Source organism: Podarcis gaigeae (genome assembly GCF_964106915.1).
Source record: "Podarcis gaigeae genome assembly, chromosome: 1".
NCBI lineage: Eukaryota > Metazoa > Chordata > Lepidosauria > Squamata > Lacertidae > Podarcis > Podarcis gaigeae.
Genome location: NC_139678.1, coordinates 103,615,623 through 103,637,028, shown reverse-complemented (window position 1 = coordinate 103,637,028; position 21,406 = coordinate 103,615,623). Strand labels below are relative to the sequence as shown.

The 21,406-nt window shown below is 40.9% G+C and overlaps 1 protein-coding gene across 1 annotated transcript in view; it reads left to right on the top strand.

The window, feature by feature from the left end:
* The first annotated feature begins 637 nt into the window (after positions 1–637).
* The window catches only part of NEB (nebulin), a 157,416-nt gene continuing 136,647 nt past the window's right edge, over positions 638–21,406 (top strand). The window contains exons 1-13 of the mRNA XM_083702309.1: positions 638–1,039; positions 1,695–1,791; positions 4,772–4,832; positions 9,320–9,361; positions 13,494–13,703; positions 14,305–14,412; positions 15,465–15,569; positions 15,758–15,862; positions 15,975–16,079; positions 16,497–16,601; positions 19,056–19,160; positions 19,325–19,432; positions 20,198–20,314. Of these exons, the coding sequence (XP_083558435.1) occupies positions 4,800–4,832; positions 9,320–9,361; positions 13,494–13,703; positions 14,305–14,412; positions 15,465–15,569; positions 15,758–15,862; positions 15,975–16,079; positions 16,497–16,601; positions 19,056–19,160; positions 19,325–19,432; positions 20,198–20,314 (1,143 nt within the window). The 5' untranslated portion in view covers positions 638–1,039; positions 1,695–1,791; positions 4,772–4,799. The remainder of the gene's footprint in view (positions 1,040–1,694; positions 1,792–4,771; positions 4,833–9,319; positions 9,362–13,493; positions 13,704–14,304; positions 14,413–15,464; positions 15,570–15,757; positions 15,863–15,974; positions 16,080–16,496; positions 16,602–19,055; positions 19,161–19,324; positions 19,433–20,197; positions 20,315–21,406) is intronic.

Here is a 21,406-nt window from a genome sequence, read left to right as displayed (position 1 = left end):
CACTGCATGAAATGATGTATAGAGCCGAGTCCCTTTTCTGGGGACAGTCTGCCAAAGGCACTCATTCTTGAAAAGCATCAGAGCCCTGAGCTCACCCAGGTGTCTGAGATTTGGGGCACAATTGACAGATGTCATGAGGCTTTTGGAGAATGGAGGCATCTGGGAAGACTGTGGAAGGAAGGAAATTCAAAAGTATCCTTGGCCACCAAGAAAAACCCTGCACCCCAACTGCAAGAATGTCACCGAACGTTTCTCTCCTGTTTCATAATAAAACAACGTTTCTTACAAAGTGATGGAGAGTGGCTGAAAAATTGCAGAAGTAATTTTCAGCACAGCACTCGTTTGAATGGCTGAATAGGCCATGGTGACTGGTGTCCATTGGGCAGAAAGCAACAGTAGGTGGGTCAGATCCAATGAGAGGCTGAGAACTAGTTCTAAGCTTTGTCTCCATCCTACTCTGTGCTGAGTCCCAAAAGAGCAATGCTGAGACTAAGGATGGAGAAAGCAGCAAGAAGGTGGGCAAGTGGGGACTGACTGAGGATAGACTGAGGTTGACAAGGCACCAAGCACCCCACTCCTCATGGACTAATCCTAGGACTCCTCCCTGCCTTTGGCTGAGTGCCACCACAAACCATGCAGAGCAGGGAAGTCACAGCGTTCTCTAGGTGGGCATTGCTCCCCACCTGCAATATCGCCCCCATTTTTTTGTACATATCTTGTTGCAGTAATATTACATATTTTGCCAGCAATCATAATTTGGCTGAGTTGATGCTCTTGTAATGTTTTGGTTAGAAATCAGACTAATGGCAAGTATGTGCTGCTTTCCTTTGTGGCGCTGCTGAACAGGTGGCCGTCCAAAGGGTCACTTTGTATATTTAGTATCTGAAACTTGATCGAGACCGAATCTGATTGGCTGCCCCAAGAACATCATAATTTAGGAGCTGATGCATCAGATGAATGCTGCTTTTGCCCAGCGTTTCTCAGGAGGGAGGACAGTTGGAGAGGCTTTGCTGCTAAGGAAATTATTTAAATATTGCTGGTAAGTTCATTTTTTAAAATGTTGTTTTGTTTTCTATAGAATTTATCTTGGCCAACTAGCCAGTTTGTCTCTTCAAAGACTTTGTGACCTGTTGGGACTTCCATCAGAATAAGAGCTAATAAACATTTATTTTTCGAGCATCTGTTTATTTTCAGTGAGGCAAGTCAGGAAGGGATTGTATTGGATAAGGTTTTACTGAGGAGAGATGAGGTCCTGGCTGTGTAATCTGGGGATGGTAAAACATAGGGACTTGGTAGATTAATGTTCTCCTATTTAAGTAGCTCTTGTGTTTTATTTCCTCAGAATTTTAGCGAGTTTTATTGGTGAGGCACCACTTTTAAATCTTATTTTATTCTACCTTTACTGAAGAAAATTGGCACTAGGAAGGGACAGTGTCTAAAGAGCCTATATTTAACCCACAGTACTGGATTGCCACTTGCCTCAGAAGGAATTGCTGTTTAGCTAGCTAAACAAAACCAGCCAATCGCTCTGAGGTATTAACTTACATGGCAAATATATTTGAACTAGGAAGCAGCTGTTGCAAACCTTCATGTCCTTGCCCGCGTTAGAAAAAGGGGCTGCAAACCCAGGGCACCGCAGGGCCTGCTGAATTCACAGTTCTAATGAATTCATTCATTCATTTTATATTTCCCAGGTTTGAGAGGAAAAATACATAAAGAAAAGAGGCACAGAAGCAAACAATCCTTAAAGGCCAATGGTGGGAAGACAGAAGTTAACTTCATTAACTTAAGGTCATTTGAAATTCATTGTTGAATTTGCACGTGTGCTGAAATTAGACTACTATTGTTAAAACAGCCTTGCAAGTAAAACCAAAAAGTTATTTGTTCATAAAAACAACTGGCTGCCATTTATATTGATGTAAATGATGGTGTGGCATTGATGGTCTGAAAGAAGGAAACAGGCTGGGAAGAGAGAATGACCAATTCTAGTTTAGAAAAGCCGCCTTGGCTGGTCACCTGCAGGCGACTTATATTCACCCTTGGTGACTAGGAAGGAGGCTTTTTCTAAGCTTGTGTAACATTACTGGATAGGAGAGTTCTCCACTCTTAAGGCCTAAATCTCAAATCTTTAGCAAGCATATTTGACTTTAATAATAATAATAATAATAATAATAATAATAATAATAATATCATTATTTATATCCTGCCCATCTGGTAAAATAATGTTCTGTGGCACTTATTTTCTGGTTGCTGGAGAGAAAGTTCAAAGCGTTATGGCTGTAATCCCATGAATCAGAACTGCATGTGATATTTCCACCCAGAAAAGATTAATGCGGATTAACCACTGCTGGTGTTTTGTCTTGTGCTGGTAGCTGCTGCCAGCAGAGAGGTGCCAATTGTTTCTCTTCTATAAGCTCTTGCACAAGGTAACAGATGCATGCCTGGGAATTGCTACGGGTGTGACTGAAAGTTTCCCACCAGTTCTTCAAAATAGAATTACATTTATTACATGGGGTGCTCTGTTTGGCCAGAAACTTACTTCATAACAGCATCTAACTTATTTCGCATGTCACAAATGTCCTAGTCACAGAAGAAAATAGACACAATGTTGAAGTCACTTAGTTAGCTCCACATACTTGCTTACTGGCATTCTAACAGATTAGAACTAAGTACTAGGAGAATCCTCCAGTTTGGACACCAAAAAAGCCAGTGTGATTTAGCTGGACCTAGTACCTTTTGGCCATGAAACTCATTGGGTGACCTTGGGTCTAGCTAACTAGAACAGTGAAATTCTGTTGCTGACTTATATAGCCGCCCTCTTGAGTGAAGAGGACAGTGGCATCATATCTGCAAGTCCATCCCAGTGTTTTCACACTCACAGGAGACTTTTGAAAATTGAGTGAGAAGATCTGAAGTAAGCTTTTAGTTATATTCAACTCAATGCAGTTAAAAGCTTTGATGTGATTGGGAATCCTGCATTATAAGGGTTCCTTACTGTGTTGGAGGTTTCTATGTGCATTTATCTCTATGTGCTTAGAACTCCTCTTTGAATCTTTCTGTCCAGTGTTGGGGTTCAGCACACAGGATGCACGTTGGGGCGCATGTCCCCTACATACCCCTTCTCCATCCCATGTTGCTTGTACTCCTGAACAGGCCCAAAAGTGAAAGGTGCCGTATTTTTGTGCGCACCGACCCCTCTCGCTCTCCAGGCTTCGCGCAGCTCTCTGCAAGGCGTGGGAGCATGGTGCCGGGCTCCCATGGCTTGCGGAGAGTTGCCTGTTCTGGGGGCTGGGGTCGGGGGAAGCTCGGGCTTCCCCCACCCCAGTTCAGCGCCTGGGGGGGGAAATAAAAATTTCCCCTTTATTTCCCCCCCAAAAAGCTATAGGTGCCTCCTATAGGGTGAAAAATACGGTAGCTTTCATAATTCAACTTAGTAGCATCAGAAATATGCAAGGCTGATGTATGGAAAGAGGACAGAGTTTCAACAATTAAAAATTGGTTGCCTAGAGTTGGGGTGGGCAGACTTCAGGCATATGAGGTCCACTGTGTGTTGGTTTGTTTTTTTTACTAGAACCCAAGATCTACCAACCATATTAAAAAAATATAGGGTGGGATTAAACTAATGAGTTGTGTCAGTGGAAACCCTGTGCAAGGACTTCTGCTTCCACAGCGTAGCTTCCTTCCCCTGAACCCCTAAAATTGGGAGAACCCTTGGAACAGTGTGTAGGGGGTGGGGAGAGAGGGAGGTTGTTCTGTCTGGCAAGCCAAAATGCTTGCCTTGATGGAACAATCGCCTTAGCACAGTGTTGAATTCCTCCCATGTTGTTCAAATGAAAGAACAGAGCGTACATTCTAAGCCTAGGAATTTGCTTTCAGTACTAAAACCAAACTGAGCTCACAGTCCATTTGCACAAAAGTCCCCTCCCTTCTTCATTTCAGGCACCTCATTTGGGGGTTGGGGTGGAACTCACTTTGTTATAGCTGTTGTTGAACCATTGTGTATCAAAAACAATTGCCGATCTACTACAAATCACCCAGAGATCTATCTGATATGCTTTCTGCCCAGTGCTGATATAGACTATGAGATATAGGTATAATTGAGAAAATTATATAGAAGGAAGAACTAAGGCAATTCCGTGTCTAATTTTAAAAACAATTACGTATGCTCTTTTATATAGTTTTGAAAAGACAGTTGGTAATTGTATGGTTTGGAAACTCAGTAGAAAGATGCTTTGCAATGCTTTGCAATATTGAGTTGCAGTCAATCAAGTTCTGCTCAAAGGAGACCCACTGAAATTAATGGACCTAAATTGATCACACCCATTCATTTTAATAGGTCTGCTACGAGTAGAACTAGCATGGGATCCAACTAGTAACTTTTTTTTTTGCAATGATACCATATTTTCTTCTTCCTTTTTCTCTCTCTCATAAGATACTGTATAATTATATTAGTCTGATATTTTAACAGCATAACAAAATCCATGCATATCCTAGTTTTGGGTGGTATTCAACTAACAAGTTTCATAAGGCAAGTATTTACACTTGTGCAATGGAGCTTTCCCCTCTCCTCATCTTGTGTGTGCCCTGTAAATCTGTTCTGGGGGGTTGGGGAAAGAGAGATTTAGAGGGTGTGCAAGAGGAGAAGAGGGGGACAGGGGTAAATCCTTGCTCTGATGGGTACATTATTTGGATGCCTGTCTTTGATTGCTAATGCTCTGTGGCATTGAGTTCATTGCGCTGATGTTCATTTTTCCACCTCTCTTGTGGCCAGCGAGTAGGGGGAAAAACACTCTGCAAAGATGGAAGAAGAAGAATATGAGGAGGTTGTGGAGGTAAGACCCCAAACATTTTGACTTCCTGAATTCTTTTGTCTCGAGAAATGTGGGTTTAGTTATTTCTTAGAGGAAATACCAACAACTAATAGCAAGTCAGGAACCTGAGATTACTGCTTCTAAAATGTGACTGTCTCCAGATTCAGTATTCTGACTGGCCATTTTTAGAAGTATATATGTATATGGCTGACCTCTTCAAGCTGTGAAGAAAATGCAGCATGAGAAGAAAATGATGGCAATGATGCCCATCTTAGTTCCCTCACCAACCCTTAGCCTTCAATCTGAGTTAAATATTTGGAAAAGTTCTATGTAGTTGATTATGGAATTCCCATTATTTAATGATATTATTATTGAACAAAATGGACATTAAGGTCAGTGATCTAGTTTGGCCATGGCTATTTGTTCATAGGCAGCAGGATTGTGGCTGCCTATCAAGGGCTTCCTATCAAGTCCCAGCCATGAGTTGCAAACAACACCCATATGCAAACTCCTTGTAATCACTGGGTTTTCTCAATGGGTGTGTTTGGGAAAGGAAACATAGTTCAGAGGTAGAGCATGTGCTTTGCATGTTCAAGGTTCAAGGCCTCTCTAGGTAATACTCCTATCTTAAACCCTAGAGAAACCACGGCTAGATAGCATAGACAATAAAAGAGCTTGATGGGCCAGTGGGCCAAGACAGCTTCCTATGTGGTTTTGACTCAATGTCATCTAATACATATGAGCCATGACCACTACCCACACCGTGCCAACAACTGTACATATTGACTGTGAGTTTGGATATGTTGTATAAAGCTTTTATAGGGTTGTGTCCAACTATGTTATATTCAAAGTAAACCCAGCAAAATCGATGGGCATGACTAACTTAAGTTCGTTTATTTCAATGTGTCTACTCTGCATATGACTTAGATACAAGCTAGTCAATTCTGCTGTAATAGTATTATCTATTGTATGTTATTGATGACAAGTGTCACAATCAAGGGTATCTTTGACCATAATATTTTCCTTTGTTGCAGTGGCAAAAGCTGTTGTATTTTTTCACATATTCATACCTAACATGTCATAATATCTGGTATTCCTGTCTGTTCTCTCATCACTGTGTGTTTCTCATCAGACTAATAATTGTTCTCTATTTCACAGTGTCATTTTTAATTGACTTTGAATTGTGCCTATATGGGCTTGTTTCTCCAGATGTCTGTCTCTCTTTCCCCCCCATCTTTCTTGAGATATTCATAGTTGGACTAAAACATTATAAATAAAATGGCAACAATTGCATCTGGTATTAGTTAAAGCTGCATAGCCCTTTCCAGAAACATTAAAAATAGCTCTGGTCTTCATCGTTGCTTGCCAGTTATACATTACTCTCATGTTTTAACTCTGGGCGAAACAGATTCATGTTCAGAAACAAATTTAACATATTGCTGAGCAATGAAGTATTTGCTCTCAAGGAGCCAAAATCCAAGGACATGTCATGGATGATTCTTTGCATGAACATTTTGTTTGGGACATCTGGCTCTACTGGTTTATGCAGAACCTGTAGGTCAGAGATAGGAAACCTTTCTTCTTAGTAAAGGGCCTATGCTACCAATCTGAAGCCGGCCAGTAGACCACAGGGAAAAACGTATGGTTGTGCTCCTATGATGGCACACATACAGTATAGTTTCTCACAAGCTCTGGCAACTACATGCACATCTGCTTATGAATGCCCATGCCTATGCATATATTCTCATTTATAAATAGAATCAGTACAGCATTCCTACAGGCACATGCATACACAGTGAAGCTCTCTCCCCTCTCTCCATCTACATTCTCTCTTACTGCCAAGTACCATTGGCAGGCTGTGAAGAAAAAGCCAGGGGGAGAATTCACTCCGTCTGTTCTTGTAACCCACCCAGGCACACGGTGGCATTTGCAGCTTGGGAAACAAGCACATTTTTCTTCTGGAACAAAGTTATTTGCAAAAGCATTCATCAGCTGCTGGTGTTGGCAATGGTGGACTCTTCCTTTAGGTGGCCAGTTTCTTCAGACTTTGCCTTGGGCTAATGTGGTCCATGGAAATGTGAAGGGTCATAATTGGACAACGAGTCTGAGATTCTCCATCCCTGCTCTATATTCTATTGGGGGGGCTTTTAAGATCAGTTTTTTAAGACTTTTCATATCAAAGAAGAACAAAAAACAATAAAAACTCACAGCATATAAACCTATACATTTGGCTGCAGCAAGCACACAAACCAATTGAATCAACAATAGAAAATCACTCATAAATTGACAATCTATAAGACACAAATAATGAATAATGAATGTTCAGTTTGATGTAATGCAATTTATAATACTGAGAGCACGTATAGCCCAGTAGAGAGACATCTGGACTTAGCAACAAGTCTAATAATCTATTTATATCTATATCAATTTAAATGCAGGTAACCATGTCATACTGTAGATGAAAGATACAAAAATAGATCATAGTGGCTCTTGCGTCATCTATAGTATATCATCAGCTATGCCTCAGTTTCACCAGAATATACCATACATGAAATGATACAAATAACTTTAAAGAGGTGTGGTAATTCTCGATGAACACTCTTGTGATACTGAGTGTGGTTTGAAACTGAGATGCACTGAGATGTTGATTAATGCAAGCCCTATCACTCAAATGTCTGAGATGATGCTGGTTGCCACTATCAGTGATAGGTTTTATCTTGATAATGTTGTGGATCAACTTTGGGAAATAATTTTGAAGAATCTTTTAAGAGTTAGAGCAGGCCCATCAGCAATATGTATACAAATTGGATTTTATACACCAAGACAGAAGTTATAAATCAGCAACGCTTGCGACAGTAAAACAAATTCAGTCCTAGGGTCGCTGACAAAAACATGTTCCAGTTAAGCATTTTTGGCTCTTTCGGATCTTTGTTCAGTTTTGGACATACTTGACTGACTGCATTTGTGAGAGTCCACACTCCAAACTACTCTGATTCTGTGTTGGTACTATGGAATGCAAATGAAAATGCAGACTAGAGAGCTATTCACATGAATAGGAGTTTGGACCTGGGTAAGCTTTGAGTAGTTGTTGGCTAATTGATTTCTCTCACAGTTTTAGGGTAGCTCTTTAGCATGAAGAATGACATACTGATAGTACTAAAGGAATTTGGGCATGTTACTATCAGGATAATTTCCATGGGGATTGCTTAGAAGTTGTGATTAGATTTGGTTAAGTTAACAAGATTCTGGAGGCCATGGTTTCTATTTTATTAAGTCTATGCAGTAAGGATATAATGCTTAAATTTTACATGGTGGGGCCTGACTCTTTCTTCACTGTATGGACAATAGAATACTCCAGATACATGATTAATCTTAGGGGAGATCAACCATACACCCTTTTCCTCATGAAGTCAACATGTTGATTTGGGCCTTTCAAAGGTTATTGCAGTTTCCAGATTTAAAACCTTTGCCAGCAATCGGTTTTGCCAGAGGGTCATTTTAAGGAAAAGGTGGAAGTGGAGTAGGCAAGCCCCAATACCAGTCCTAACTCATCCTTTTTATTTCTGGGCTGGCAAATAGATTTTGAGGCTGAACCTTTGCAGATACTGGATTTGTTCCACATGAAATATGAGTCCCTGATCCCTATGGGAACTCAGTTCAGGCCTGACATAGCCAGATGCAATACTGGATACTTCATGGAGTATTAATGAGATTAGTTCATGACAGACGTAGAAGAAATGAATCAAAGGTACGAATGTACCTTTAGGCTCATTGATCATTCATCCTGACTGTTTGCAGGGAGATTAGATGACACCAGCTATTTACTGAACATTCATTCTGATTTGTTTGTGGTTAGGTTGACCCACATTGCATCAAACAAGGGTTATCTCACACTATCCAGTGCACTTTCCTGTCACTTTCTTCATTACAAAAAAGACCAATTGGGGCGAAGGGATTGAGTTTGTGGTTCAAGAGCTCTAGACCAACTTTAATTGTGCAACCTGCTGGTATGTTTTTCTGACTATTTCCAAGAGCTGACATTTGAATCTTTCTGTGAAATACGTCTTCCTCCCCATTAAAAAAACTAGTACCCCATGGGAAATGGGGCTTCAGCTGAGTGTATGTGTATAGGAAACTCTGCAAGTGTAGCTAGAGGTATACAGTCTTGGGTCCTTAGATGGGGCTCTGTACAGTGTCCAAAACCTAAGCTGCTGGGAGACAAGGTATTTCACACTTGCTACAGCCTTTTGCATATTTGTTGAGGGTGATCTGACCTTGAAAACCTACTTATGCTCATGAATTGCTCTTTGCCGCAGTGAAACGAATGTTTATAAACCTTCACCTGTTCCTTTGCTGGTGGGAATCTTCAAGAATTTTCCAGCAGAACATTGCCTCTACTACCAAAACATTTCTTCAGCCCTAATTTTTATTCTTTGAGTCAAAGGAAAAGATGTGTCTCTTTATGAATGATATTGTGAAAAATAACAAGGTCTCTCCTTTGTTTATAGTACTACATTGAAGAGGAGGTCATTGAGGGTGAACCGGGAGAGGTAAAAGCCTCTGCTTTATGCGCAAACCCCTTGTTTCGTTATTTTTAATGCTTTTTCAGGGTTTTATATGTTCCCACATAATAATCCACTAGGATGTGAAATTCATCCAGTACCCCGTAGAACTGTGTGACCAATGACTTAATCAAGAAATATGGCTTGATTATTAACGCAGAATATTAACACAATATTCAAAGAAGTACTTTTCTCCTCCTGATGCTGTGTGGATGGCATTAATTTGCAAAGGGCTCTAATGGCATTGTATTCTTTTGCTCCTGTAGTTGTTATTATGCTCAGTGCTTTGTACGCTATTAGATTAGGTTTTTCTTGCTTCCCTTTGGCCGGATGCAGATTCAGAGTACAATCTGCATCCCAGAAAAATCATTAACTAATATTTCATGGGCTTTAGTGGTTATGACTATACCTCTCACGCTGATATCATGATAGTGGTGCTTCAGTTTACAGAGAACAGTGAACAGTACTCCTTAAGAACCACGAAATGAAAAATGTCATTTAAAAGAGGAATGGAATAGATTCAAAATAAGAGATGTACCAAAGTCTTCTTCCTGCCTACTTTTATACCTGTACACATCAGTCCTGTATCCATTCATTTTGTGGTGTCACCCATTTTCATCATGCACGCCCCAATCTTGCGTTCCTATCTTTTGTTTCTTGTTTATGTGATGGCGCATCTTCATGAAATTACTGCAGAATTTATTTTTTAAAAATGATTTAATTGATTCTCCAAATGTTTCTGTTTTAAATCATTACAAGATGAAATATTTCTTCAGGCTTTCAGTAACATGTGGAGAGGGTGGTAGAGTTCTGCAAGTAAAACAGAATCTATAAAATAAGAACAACACAAAATAAGCTAATATGCATGGAAATTTCTCCACTTACAGAAAGCTCTGTAGCTTATACAGGCTAGTTGAATCTGCCTGAGATGTTATCCTAAAGCAGGCATGTTTTTATAATCCACTGCTAGCTGCACCGAGGTTATTTTTGTTTCCTATGATGGGTTGTCACTTTTAGAAAAAATAAAGTACTTTATAAAAAGTTTAACAATAGATACTTAAAATAATTTCTGAAATTTATTTTATTGCTGTTTTTATATAGAATCTAACCATGTTTAAAACATGAGTATCAGTGTAAGCAACAACAACAAAAAGCTAATATGTTGTGTACTATATATATCTATCACTTTCAGGTAAATTATATATATGCTGTTTTATGAAGTAAAGTTAGCCATATATATATATATATATACCTCATATACATCTTGCAGAGACACTGATTATTCTTGTTTAGCAATTCTCTGATCATGATCATGTATTGTGGTGTAATCTCACTCATTTTAATCTTGCTAAAGGTTCTTCCAAAGTATAACAGTTTTAAGAGTGTTTCTGCCCTCTGAGGCTACCCCTTCACTGATCCACATTCAAAATTCCTCTTGACGTCAGTGGGAGTTCTCTGTGTGCAATGGTGGTGCGAAAAACTCTTGTGAAATCCAACCCCAGCGGTGAATAACCAGAAACCTTTATTTAGAAAACAGTCAACCTTTTGAACAGCCAACCTGTTTCTTATGGAAACAGCTTGGGTGATGTGTGTCATGTTAATATAATAAGCACATTAAGGCATTCCTCAAATGGAAGGGGGACTTATATTGGGGGGGCAATGTAATAATAATAATAATAATAATAATAATAATAATAATAATAATAATTATTATTATTATTATTATTATTATTATTATTATTATTTCACTATTTATACCCAGCCCATCTGGCTGCAGTGTCATACCTCATTGTCCTGACCGCAGCATTGCTAACCCATGGCTGATGCTTCCCATCAGTCCTATTTGACACATTCACACACAGAATGTGAACCAAAATATTTGTGAATACCCTGAAAATTCTAGCAGTGATCTCTGCAGTCATGGTGATAGATTCTGCAGCTTCTGAGTGAATTGACCCTACAAAAGCTATTGTAAATACACTGTCTGGATAGGGTGGCCACTTATAAATCTCCTTACAAAAGAACAAATACACCACCATAAAAGAGGGCAAAAGGGCACCTATTTGCATAATATTTGCATATGCTAATTTATAGGTGTAAATTTGATGCAAATTCAAAAAATAATTACTGCAATTTAAATAGAAAAGAATAACATCTCACCACTGTGGGGAAGATTGTGACCAGGTGACCTGTGCAGATGCTAACTCAGGCTTCCTCAAACTCTTCCCTCCAGATGTTTTGAGACTACAGTTCCCATCATCCCTGACCACTGGTCCTGCTAGCTAGGGATCATGGGAGTTGTAGGCCAAAAACATATGGCGGGCCAAGTTTGAGGAAGCCTATGATAACTGGTGATGGTCTTTTTAATGCTCCCCCTCTACACAGGTCTTTCTTTAAACCACAGATGGAATGGATAGAAATGTCCTCTGTCAAGCCTTCAAACAAAGGACTGCCCTCTGTAGGGCACATGGACACACTACCCCAAACATATGGTCGCCACAGATTCCTCCCCTCCAATCTCCCCCCCCACTCCCCAATTAGTACAATTGCATGTTTAGATTTTTACTCCATGCTGCATATGGAGAGGAAAGCTAGGACTGGGAGCTGTCCATTGAAAATGGAAACCTGGGTCTACGGCAGTTCACATCGGTAACGTTGATTTTTTGCCAATTGTGTAGCAATTTTTATTTTTATTTTATATTGCAAAAAAAAAAAAAAGAAGAAGCGCTGAACAGCTTTTGTTTCCGCATTTTCACTTTTTGAAATATGGCAACCCTAGGAAAAAAGACTTATCCCAAATGTGTTAACTCAGTGAGTCCTTTCAACCACCACACAGGTACATTAGGTTATTTTATATTTTGTGAGGAAACGGTGCAAACAGCAGTCAGTACAATACATTGTTGGGGTGAGGCTTAATACTTTTATTTTTCAGTATGCATGAAAACTGTTAGAGACTCTTTATGAACAGGCCCATGCGTATCTGGCTTGCGCTGATCTTGAAATGCAGAGACCTGATTCACATATCACATTAAGCCATGGTTAAAATAATGTTTTAACCTTATTTTAACGATAGTTAAAATATGAAACCGTAGGTGCTTCGCTCCCCTCCCGCTCCTGCAGCACTACTGGGAAGCGAGTCACGATGGGGCTTGTTGTGTAGTCCAAACCTGCACTTCTGGTTTCCTTCCCCCCAGACAAATCACTAGGGGTAAACCAAACACCAGACCATGGTTTGTTCCCTAGCAGCATGACGGAAGTAGAAGTAAAGGCAGAGTGCAACCAGGAGCGGAGGAAGGGGGCGGTGGGGTGGGCCTCCTCAGGTGTCATCATTGGGGGGGGGTGACATTCGGCGCTCCGTCTGCCCATGACTCCCAAGCCTACTATGAGCCGACAGGGGAAGGGCGCAGCTGCGCTGACTTGCCAGTGGCCTTCTCCCCCCTTCCCCCTTCTTTCTGATAGCTCAGGGGAGGCCTGGGAGTCATAGGTGGGTGGCGTGCCATTGCCCCCCGCTCCCAGGCTATTTCCGGGGGGGGGGGAGCCTCCTCCAAGCTGTCAAAAGGAAGAGGGAAGGGAGGAAGGCTGCTGACAAAGCGGCGCAGCTCCCTCCTTCCCGCCCAGGAAGCAGCTCGCCATGCACCGTTCGGGTGCCGCCCCCCCCGGGTGTCTTGCCCCCTGGGACCCTCCCTGCGGGTGGCACCTCCCTGAGACACTCACCCCGCCCCCATGGACGCTTGCCCCACCTCTGTGGCCCCACCCCCAGGTGCACAGCATGTGTTCCACTCCGGGGGCCGGAGCAGCTAGCTCCACCTCTGAGTGCAACACCTTTAATTTCAGCAGCATGCGCCAGCAAACTTCTTGTTTACATTAAACCATGGTTTGTTCTAACTATAATTTAATGTGACATGAGGACCAGGCCACTGTATATTATAGAAACTTAAAAATAAATAAATGAAGAGGAGATAAAAGTTTGGTTGGTTGCAAGTTGCTTTGAGTTGCCCTGGGCGAGAAAAAGCGACTAACAAATTTAATATTAAACCATAAAGTGATGATAGTAATAAAAGGTTCTACACCTATTCCAAGGTGCTAATTGAAACCCATAATACTTCCCCCACATTCCTAGATAATTACAGAGATCACAGAGACAACATACACCACTGGATCTGGTCCTCACACGGTAACCACTACAAAGCATACTACTGAAACCATGGACACCGCTCACAAGGCCTCTCCTCCTGTCAGAAAAAAGGTTGTACGGAAAAAAGTGGACACGTCAAAGTTTATGACACCTTACCTGGATCATAGTTCGAAAATGCAGAAGCTCTTCAGTAACGTAAGTCAAAAGTTGTTTCTAACATCTCCCGTTTGAAGCAATTGAGTCCCAAGTTTGGCTAAGTCCAAACTTTCAGAGGTTTTATATTTGCGTTGTACATGGTTGGTTTTTTTAAAAAAATATCTCAGTTGTTTTCAATTTAGAAATCTTTGCTTGTTTTTTTTTTTAATGAATATTATAGCTAACAACATTACAAACGACGCTCACCTGTTCTTTTCAGTGTAGTAAATATTGGTAACCATGATTTATCCACTCTAAGAGTGTGGAAGGAGGGAGGCAGTCTGGCCTCCCCTCCACAGAGCTAATTTCAAAATAATATTGGCATCCGCACAGCATTTCCATCCCTGCCATAAAGCCTAAAATTTGATGAACAAAATTAATTTCTGCCCCCCAGAGCACTACATAGGTTGCCTCTTCCTGCTGTAAACTATCTTTCACCCTAGCCTTGTATTTCTCTCCTTAGGGGTACATAGAATGTCTCTATAAATACCACTTAAAATCTTCAGATGAAAGTACTTCCACATCACAGTTTCCAGAGGATTCACAATAAGAACTTGATAGCATGTTGACTCTGTCCTCATTTTGCTGTTTTCCCTCCCAGAACAAGTACAAAGAGAAGTTTGAGAAGGAGAGAGGGAAGCCATATGCAATCACAAGTGACACCCCTGAACTTCGAAGAATCAAGAAAGCCCAGGACCAGCTCAGTGAGGTAAGCGCCAGGGCTGTCAGAGCATTTAAGCAGTGAGCTGTGCCTCTCTGAAGCTATTTTAATTCTAGCGAGGAAGGTAGGAGCCACACGGATAAAGTTACAGTAAGCCAATCTGGAACCTTAGAAGAAATGTTGCTAAGATTCTTGGCATAGCAAAATGCAGACTCGGCATCAAGCTAGAAATTCTAGGATTCAGATTAAACGCCTAGATACCTGTGAGTCAAGGAGGGAGGAATAATAGCTTTTTTGACCAGCGACACCCACAGACCTACCTACCCACCTACAAACATACACATGTTCTTATTCAATAAAGGAAATGTGGGCATTGAGGCATTGTGGTCCAAGATTGGCAAACACAGGACGGGTGCTGATGTGCACTCAGATTACTCACCTGCATTGAGATGCACATTTATACCTGGGCATCTCTGATGAAGCCTCCACTTTCACTTAATGGTATAGTTGGAAGTCGATATTTCCAGCTGCTTAAAATGTCCGCACTCGTAAAACATGGTGATGCATGTATCTGTTTTTGTTTGTTTGTTTGTTTCATTGAGTTATATTGCAAATACATACAGATCAAAACTTTTAAATGTGAAAAGAAGAAAAATAATTTTAAAAGGTTACAAAGAAAAAAAAGAAAAGGAAAAGAAAGAAGAAAAGCAGAAATTTAAATAAATTACATAAACTAATACAATTAAATCTTAATGAAGATAAGAAAAAATCATAGATGGAACAGCGTTAATTCATTCATTATTAAACTAAGACTTTGCAAACCAAATACATACACTTTAAACTGTTACCTCTTACATATCGTCTGTTTTCCTAAGAAGCTAACACTTCTTAGGTATTTCATTTTTCATATTCTTTTCTTCTTTGGACTTCCGTCAGTCTCATAACACTTTAATTCCTAATTAAAACCAACTTAATTTCAGTACATCCCTCATCTTGGTATCAGGGAGCTTTTTACCTTTGCAGTGTTATTCTAGACACATGTATCTGTTGTATATGCTGTTAATTATGGGTTCCCTATTCTGTATATGTGGTTTCTGTAGGTTAAATATCGCATGGCTGGTGAAGCGGCAAAGACTAACTGTCACGTGGATGGACAAGCAAGAGACATAGAACACGCAAAGAAGGTCTCCCAGCAAGTTAGCAAGGTAAGTCCGAAAAACAGGAAGGGGGCAGATATGGTGAATCTCTCTGGGGAGTAAATTCCACATTTGTGAAGCTACCACTGAATTTATTCTTCTTCTTTAGGGGATATTTGGCTGTAAATGTCCAAAGCATAGGCTTTAGGTGAACAAACAGAGGTGCTTCCCTTAACCTTGCCGGTTTGTGTCTCTAGGTGTTATACAAACAGAACTGGGAAGAGAATAAGGAAAAGTACCTGCTCCCCCCTGATGCTCCCGAGTTTGTGCAGGCTGTAAAAGCTTCCCAAATGTACAGCAAGGTAGGCCAGGCCCTGAAAGGCCCTGAATTATTTCCCCATTCATTTGGTGCCTCCTTCATTCAGCTTATGTTTCCCAAATGGAACGTGTTGTTATTGCTTCCCTTTCTCTAAGAAACGATACATCGAAGACTGGGAAGCGGACAAAGCATTATTCTACCCTTATGACGACAGCCCCGAACTAAGGAGAGTAGCACAGGCACAAAAGTCCCTCAGTGATGTAAGTACCGAGATCCTGCTAGTGCGTTGTGGACCTGTGTTGTTGGATAAGGAAGTCCGTGTTTAACACGGTTCAGGCGGCAAACACTTGATAGGATCATTAAGATATTTTAGTCAGCATGAGGGTGTGGGTGGGTATTTTCTACCTAAGCTGAAATGTAAGGATAACAACTTGTCCTTCAAGCAGCATGCAGCTGCAATCCTAAGCACATTTGCTCCCTGACATTACTGAGACTTACTTCAGAGTAAACCTGCTTAGGATTGCCAAACACTATAGAGCAGTGGTGCTAATTTGATTGCCTTTATTTTACTAGTGAGTGCAAGCTAGCTCCTCTGTGAATAGCCGTGTTAAGAGAAAGCAAGAGTGAATGTCTTCCTTGTTGAAACAAGCAGGTCTTGTCTGTCCCTGTTATTTCAGATTGTCTACAAAAAGGGGCACGATGAACGCAAAGCTAAATACACTTCTCTGCCAGACCCACCTGATGTGGAGCTTGCCAGGAAAGTGACCCGACAGCTCAGTGATGTGAGTATACTGTAGTGTTAATTCTTAGCATAGAGGGCAGGGAAAATACCAAGTGCTGTAAAAGGCAAAGCTATGCTTACCACGTGGCCTTCTGCAGTCATTCTGGCCCCATCTTGATTTCCTGTTGAATCTTACCTCTCCCTCTCTTCCACCCTCTTTTTCCATCAGTGGAGACTGTTATTGTACTCAGGTCCTACTTGCCAGCTTCCCATGGACTGTCTATACATCATATATTTAAAGTACATGACTATCACCAAAGAATCTTGGGAACTGCAGTTTACCCCACACAGAGGTACAATTCCCAGCACCCCAAACAAACAACAGTTCCCAGGATGCTTTGAAGGAAGTAATGGTGTGTACCCAGCCTTGATTCTCTACTGCGAGAACTTGATTCTCTACTGCGAGAACTTGATTCTCTACTGCGAGAACTTGATCTGATCTAGCAGGGTTTTTCTCATTTATATTAAGCATTAAATACCCATCTGATTCGTGTTTGATAGTACCACTGGTCCTGATAGCTAGGGATTATGGGAATTGTAGTCCAAAAACAGACCCAAGTTTGGGAAACCCTGGTCGAATCCCATTTTGAATCTTTCTAAGTTGGTGGCCATCTGGTGGCAGAGAATTCCATAGTTTAACTATACGTTGTGTGAATAAGTGTTTCCTCTTGAATATTTTACCATTCAGCTTCATTATAAGAGCCTTGCTGCATCAGACCAAAGGCAAATTAGGCAATCTATTGTGTGAGGTAATTCAGTTAGGAAACCTCTGCTGAAGAGATCTAAAATGCTAAAAAAATAAAAATAAATGTGCCTCTCCATTCCATTTCCATACAAAATAATGCTTCACAGACTTGGGAAATGTGACGGCAAACAGAATGCCCATATCTGATTTCATGCGTTGAATTAATTGCACAACTGATGAATTCCACAACCATGAAGCATGACTAATAAAGTTGATATTTAGGTATAATTAATCTAGTGCCACGATGGAAAGAAGAGGGATGAAATTAATGTGGTCGTTTAATTTGTTGTAAATAGCCAGTAAATGAAACTCAGAACCAAAGCAGATTGTGATAACAAAAATAATGTCTGACCCCCTCATTTACGTTAGTCATGAATTGCTGCATTTTTCATTGTTCTCTTCCTTTAATGGAATGTCTTTTAATATATCTCACTACTGGTCTCTCTGACTTGCCCCAAACTTACCTTTTAGGGATAGGATAGGCAACCAAAGGAACGGAGCACATACCAGAAGTCTAGGGCAGGAAGATTAATGAGAGTAGTTTGGAAACCAAGGCTTTTTGGTGGTGGGAGAATAAAAGATAATTGAGTTAGTGGGAAAGTGCTGTAGTTCAATGGTAGAACATCTTCCTTGCCTGCTGAGTTCAATCTCCAGCATCTCCAGGTATGACTGGGATCCCTGCCTGAAAACCTGGAAAACCACTGTCAGCCAGTGTGACAAAACTGAGCTAGATAGACGAGTGGTCAGACTCCATATAAGCCAGTTTCCTATATGAGATCCTGGGGTTTTTGGTGACCCCCTTTTTTCCCTGTCTGTCAGCACCACCACTTATACAATTAATGAGAAACTTTCATACGTCTATGTAGCCTTTTGTTCCATAAGGGGTGCATTTTATATTTATTGTGATTCATTATCTTAGGGCCAGTAACAGGTGTATAGATTCTACATTACTGTGAAGATTTGATTGAATTCTATACAAATTCTGGTTGCTACTGTAGCATACATGAAATGCAGCCAGAATTTTAATTGCAAAAGGTTGGAAAGGAGAAGCTCTCCCATCCAAATTAGACTGGCAAAACAAACTGAGGGAATATGCAAAACTAGCCAGATTATCAGCAAGGTTCCCAGATGTTACCGATGAAAAATTCAGTAGGGAGTTGGATGTATACAGAGTTTATTTAAAAGGACATTGCAAAAATATAAATCTGTTGGCAGATCTGGATTGACTTTCTGCATGTAATAGGGGAATCTTATAAAATTAATGTAATTGAAACAACCTAGAGGAGACAAAATTTAGCGTGCAGATAAAGAATATAATTTGGGAGCCACAATGGGGGGGGGGGGCCGGAGATCATGTTGAATCCAGCTACAAATTGTTACATGCAACAAGCACCAACTATGGAATGAATGTTTATTTTTGTTTTCCCTTTCTGTTGATTACTTATGTTACACAGTTTTTTAAACTAATGAAAGAGAGAGAGAGAGAGAGAGAGAGAGAGAGAGAGAGAATTCTATACAAATTCAAGTTGCAGTCCCCTCACCTCCCAGTAATGCTCAGGAGTAAAAAGGAAAATGGGAAACATTTAAGGGGATGTTGAAAAGTATAGCAGTTTCATAGCAGCTGTGAAGAAACAAACATATTATAGTTGATGTGATTCCTTTATTTTAGTTGGCTGTGCACAGTTCAATATTTGTTTTTGTTTTCTACAGCGCAACTATCATGAAGACTATGACAAGAAGGTCAGGGGCAAATGGAGCCAAACTCCATGCTATGATGTTGCAGTTGCCAGAATGAATGCTGATAACTTGAGCCCGGTAAAGAAAGTGTATTGCAATTCAGCAAATGAGTACGGATTTTGTGCTTTGATCATTGCGTTTCCGCGCTGCTTTCTAGATTCTCATTTCCTTTCCCAGTTAAATTCCAACTTAGACCTGTATTTTACTGAACTGAGTATAACTGTATTTTCTGCTCCCTACAGAGAAAATACCAAGAAGACTGGGAGAATCAGAAAGACCAAATCTACTTTATGCAGACTGAAACACCAGAGTATGCAGTTAATAAGAAAGCTGGAATTGCTGCCAGTAAGGTATGCTTAATATTCTCAGTACTTATTGAGATTGTGCCCTCTCTGAAATACTTTAGCAATTTCCCAATCCGTATTTGAATAGGCATCCACTGTTATTCCCGATTCGCAAGTGAAATGAATATTGCATCCATTTTCAACATGTTCAAGGCCTTTTGCTGCCTTAGGTGGAATGGGGAGTATTCTTGATTGGCTCTCTGTTTGCATGCAGAAAGGTCAGCTTCCGTGGTCTCCCCTTGTATTGTGCTGCCCCAGATAGCTGCTTTAATCTGCCTCTGTGGTCAAAGTCACCTTGCTGCTGGGCTCCGCAACATTGAGGAGTTGGCAGTTCTCTTGGCTCTTAGTATTACTGAATTCACTGGGCACTGACAATACATTTTTTTTGCCCGTTGTTATCTTTCTCAGATTCTATAGCATAACTTCAGCACAATGGATAATACAGCCTGAAAAGAGTTTTTTGTTTAAACACACACACAGAGCATCACTTGCAGATATAACACATTTTACTTGCATCACATGAGATGAGCACAAACAGCTGCTTGAATCACAGAAGAAATGCCAACTGTTGGCTGTAAATGGCACTAAATTTCTTAAGAGTCTTAGTTTTGCACTTTTCCCTCGCTGAAGAAGCTAAGTAAATTACTCAAACATATTTTATAAAAAGAAGTGAAAGATAAGCAACACTATAAATAGTGCCAACCAGGAATTTAAGAGACTCAAAGTACACAAGTTTGGAAAAGTGAGTGTTTTTCTTCTTAATTTTGCTAGATAAAATACAAAGAAGATTACGAAAAATCCAAGGCTTCTACAGATTACAATGTGCTTCCAGCTACAGAGAACCCACTGCTTAAACATCTGAAAGCTGCTGGAAATCTTGTGAATGATGTAAGTGTGGTTCATTTCTCCAGGGATAATTTTGGCCAAGACCAATCAATAGTTTGTTGTAGCCATTCATTATTCAGAATTAGGACTCTTTTTATGGATTTGCTTTGCAAGCCTATGGATTTACTTTGCAAGTTAGCTAGATCAACTGACTAACAACCTTTTATTGATTAAAAATGTGCCTCTGATTAATAACTTATCAAAATTGTTAGCCACAATAGCTGAATGGGCCCTTCAGATTCAGATACTTTGGAATGCTAGTAGTTAGAGGAGTGGAGAGAGGTCTGTTGCCTTCATGGACAGATAGGAACAGAGGTGAAAGCTGTTCCCTAGTTCTGCTGGATCTCTCAGCAGCCTTTGATACCATCAACCATGACATCCTTCTGAACAGTCTAGAGGAGCTGGGAGCTGGGGCAAGTAACAGGGAACCAGGCAGAAGGCCTTCTCAGTAATGGAGAACTTCCTGTGGAACACCCTCCCATCAGATGTCAAGGAAATAAACCACTATTACGCAGTGGTTCCGCTCCTTCCTCCTTGGCCGTGTTCAGAAAGTGGCGGTGGTGGGGGGTGAGTGTTCAGACCCCTGGGCTCTCACTTGTAGGGTGCCTCAGGGCTCCGTCCTCTCCCCCATCCTTTTTAACATCTACATGAAGTTGCTGGGAGAGATCATCAGGGGCTTTAGGCTAGGTGTCCACCACCTAGTATGCAAATGATACCCAGCTCTACCTCTCCTTCAAATCTGAACCAATGAGGGCAGTGAAGGTCCTGTGTGAGTGTCTGGAGGCATTTGGCGGATGGATGGTGGCTAACAGATTGAGGCTGAATCCTGACAGGACAGAAGTATTGTTTTTGAGGGGCAGGGCAGGTGTAGAGGACTCCCTGGTCCTGAATGGGGTAACCGTGCCCCAAAAAGACCAGATGCGCACTCTGGTTCTTTTTTTGGACTCTCAGCTGTCCATGGAGGCCATCTGGCATGCAGGCTGAGATCCTACCTGCCCTCATACTGTCTCACCAGAGTAGTGCGTGCCCTGGTTATATCCCATTTGGACTACTGCAATGCACTCTACGTGGGGCTACCTTTGAAGGTGACTCGGA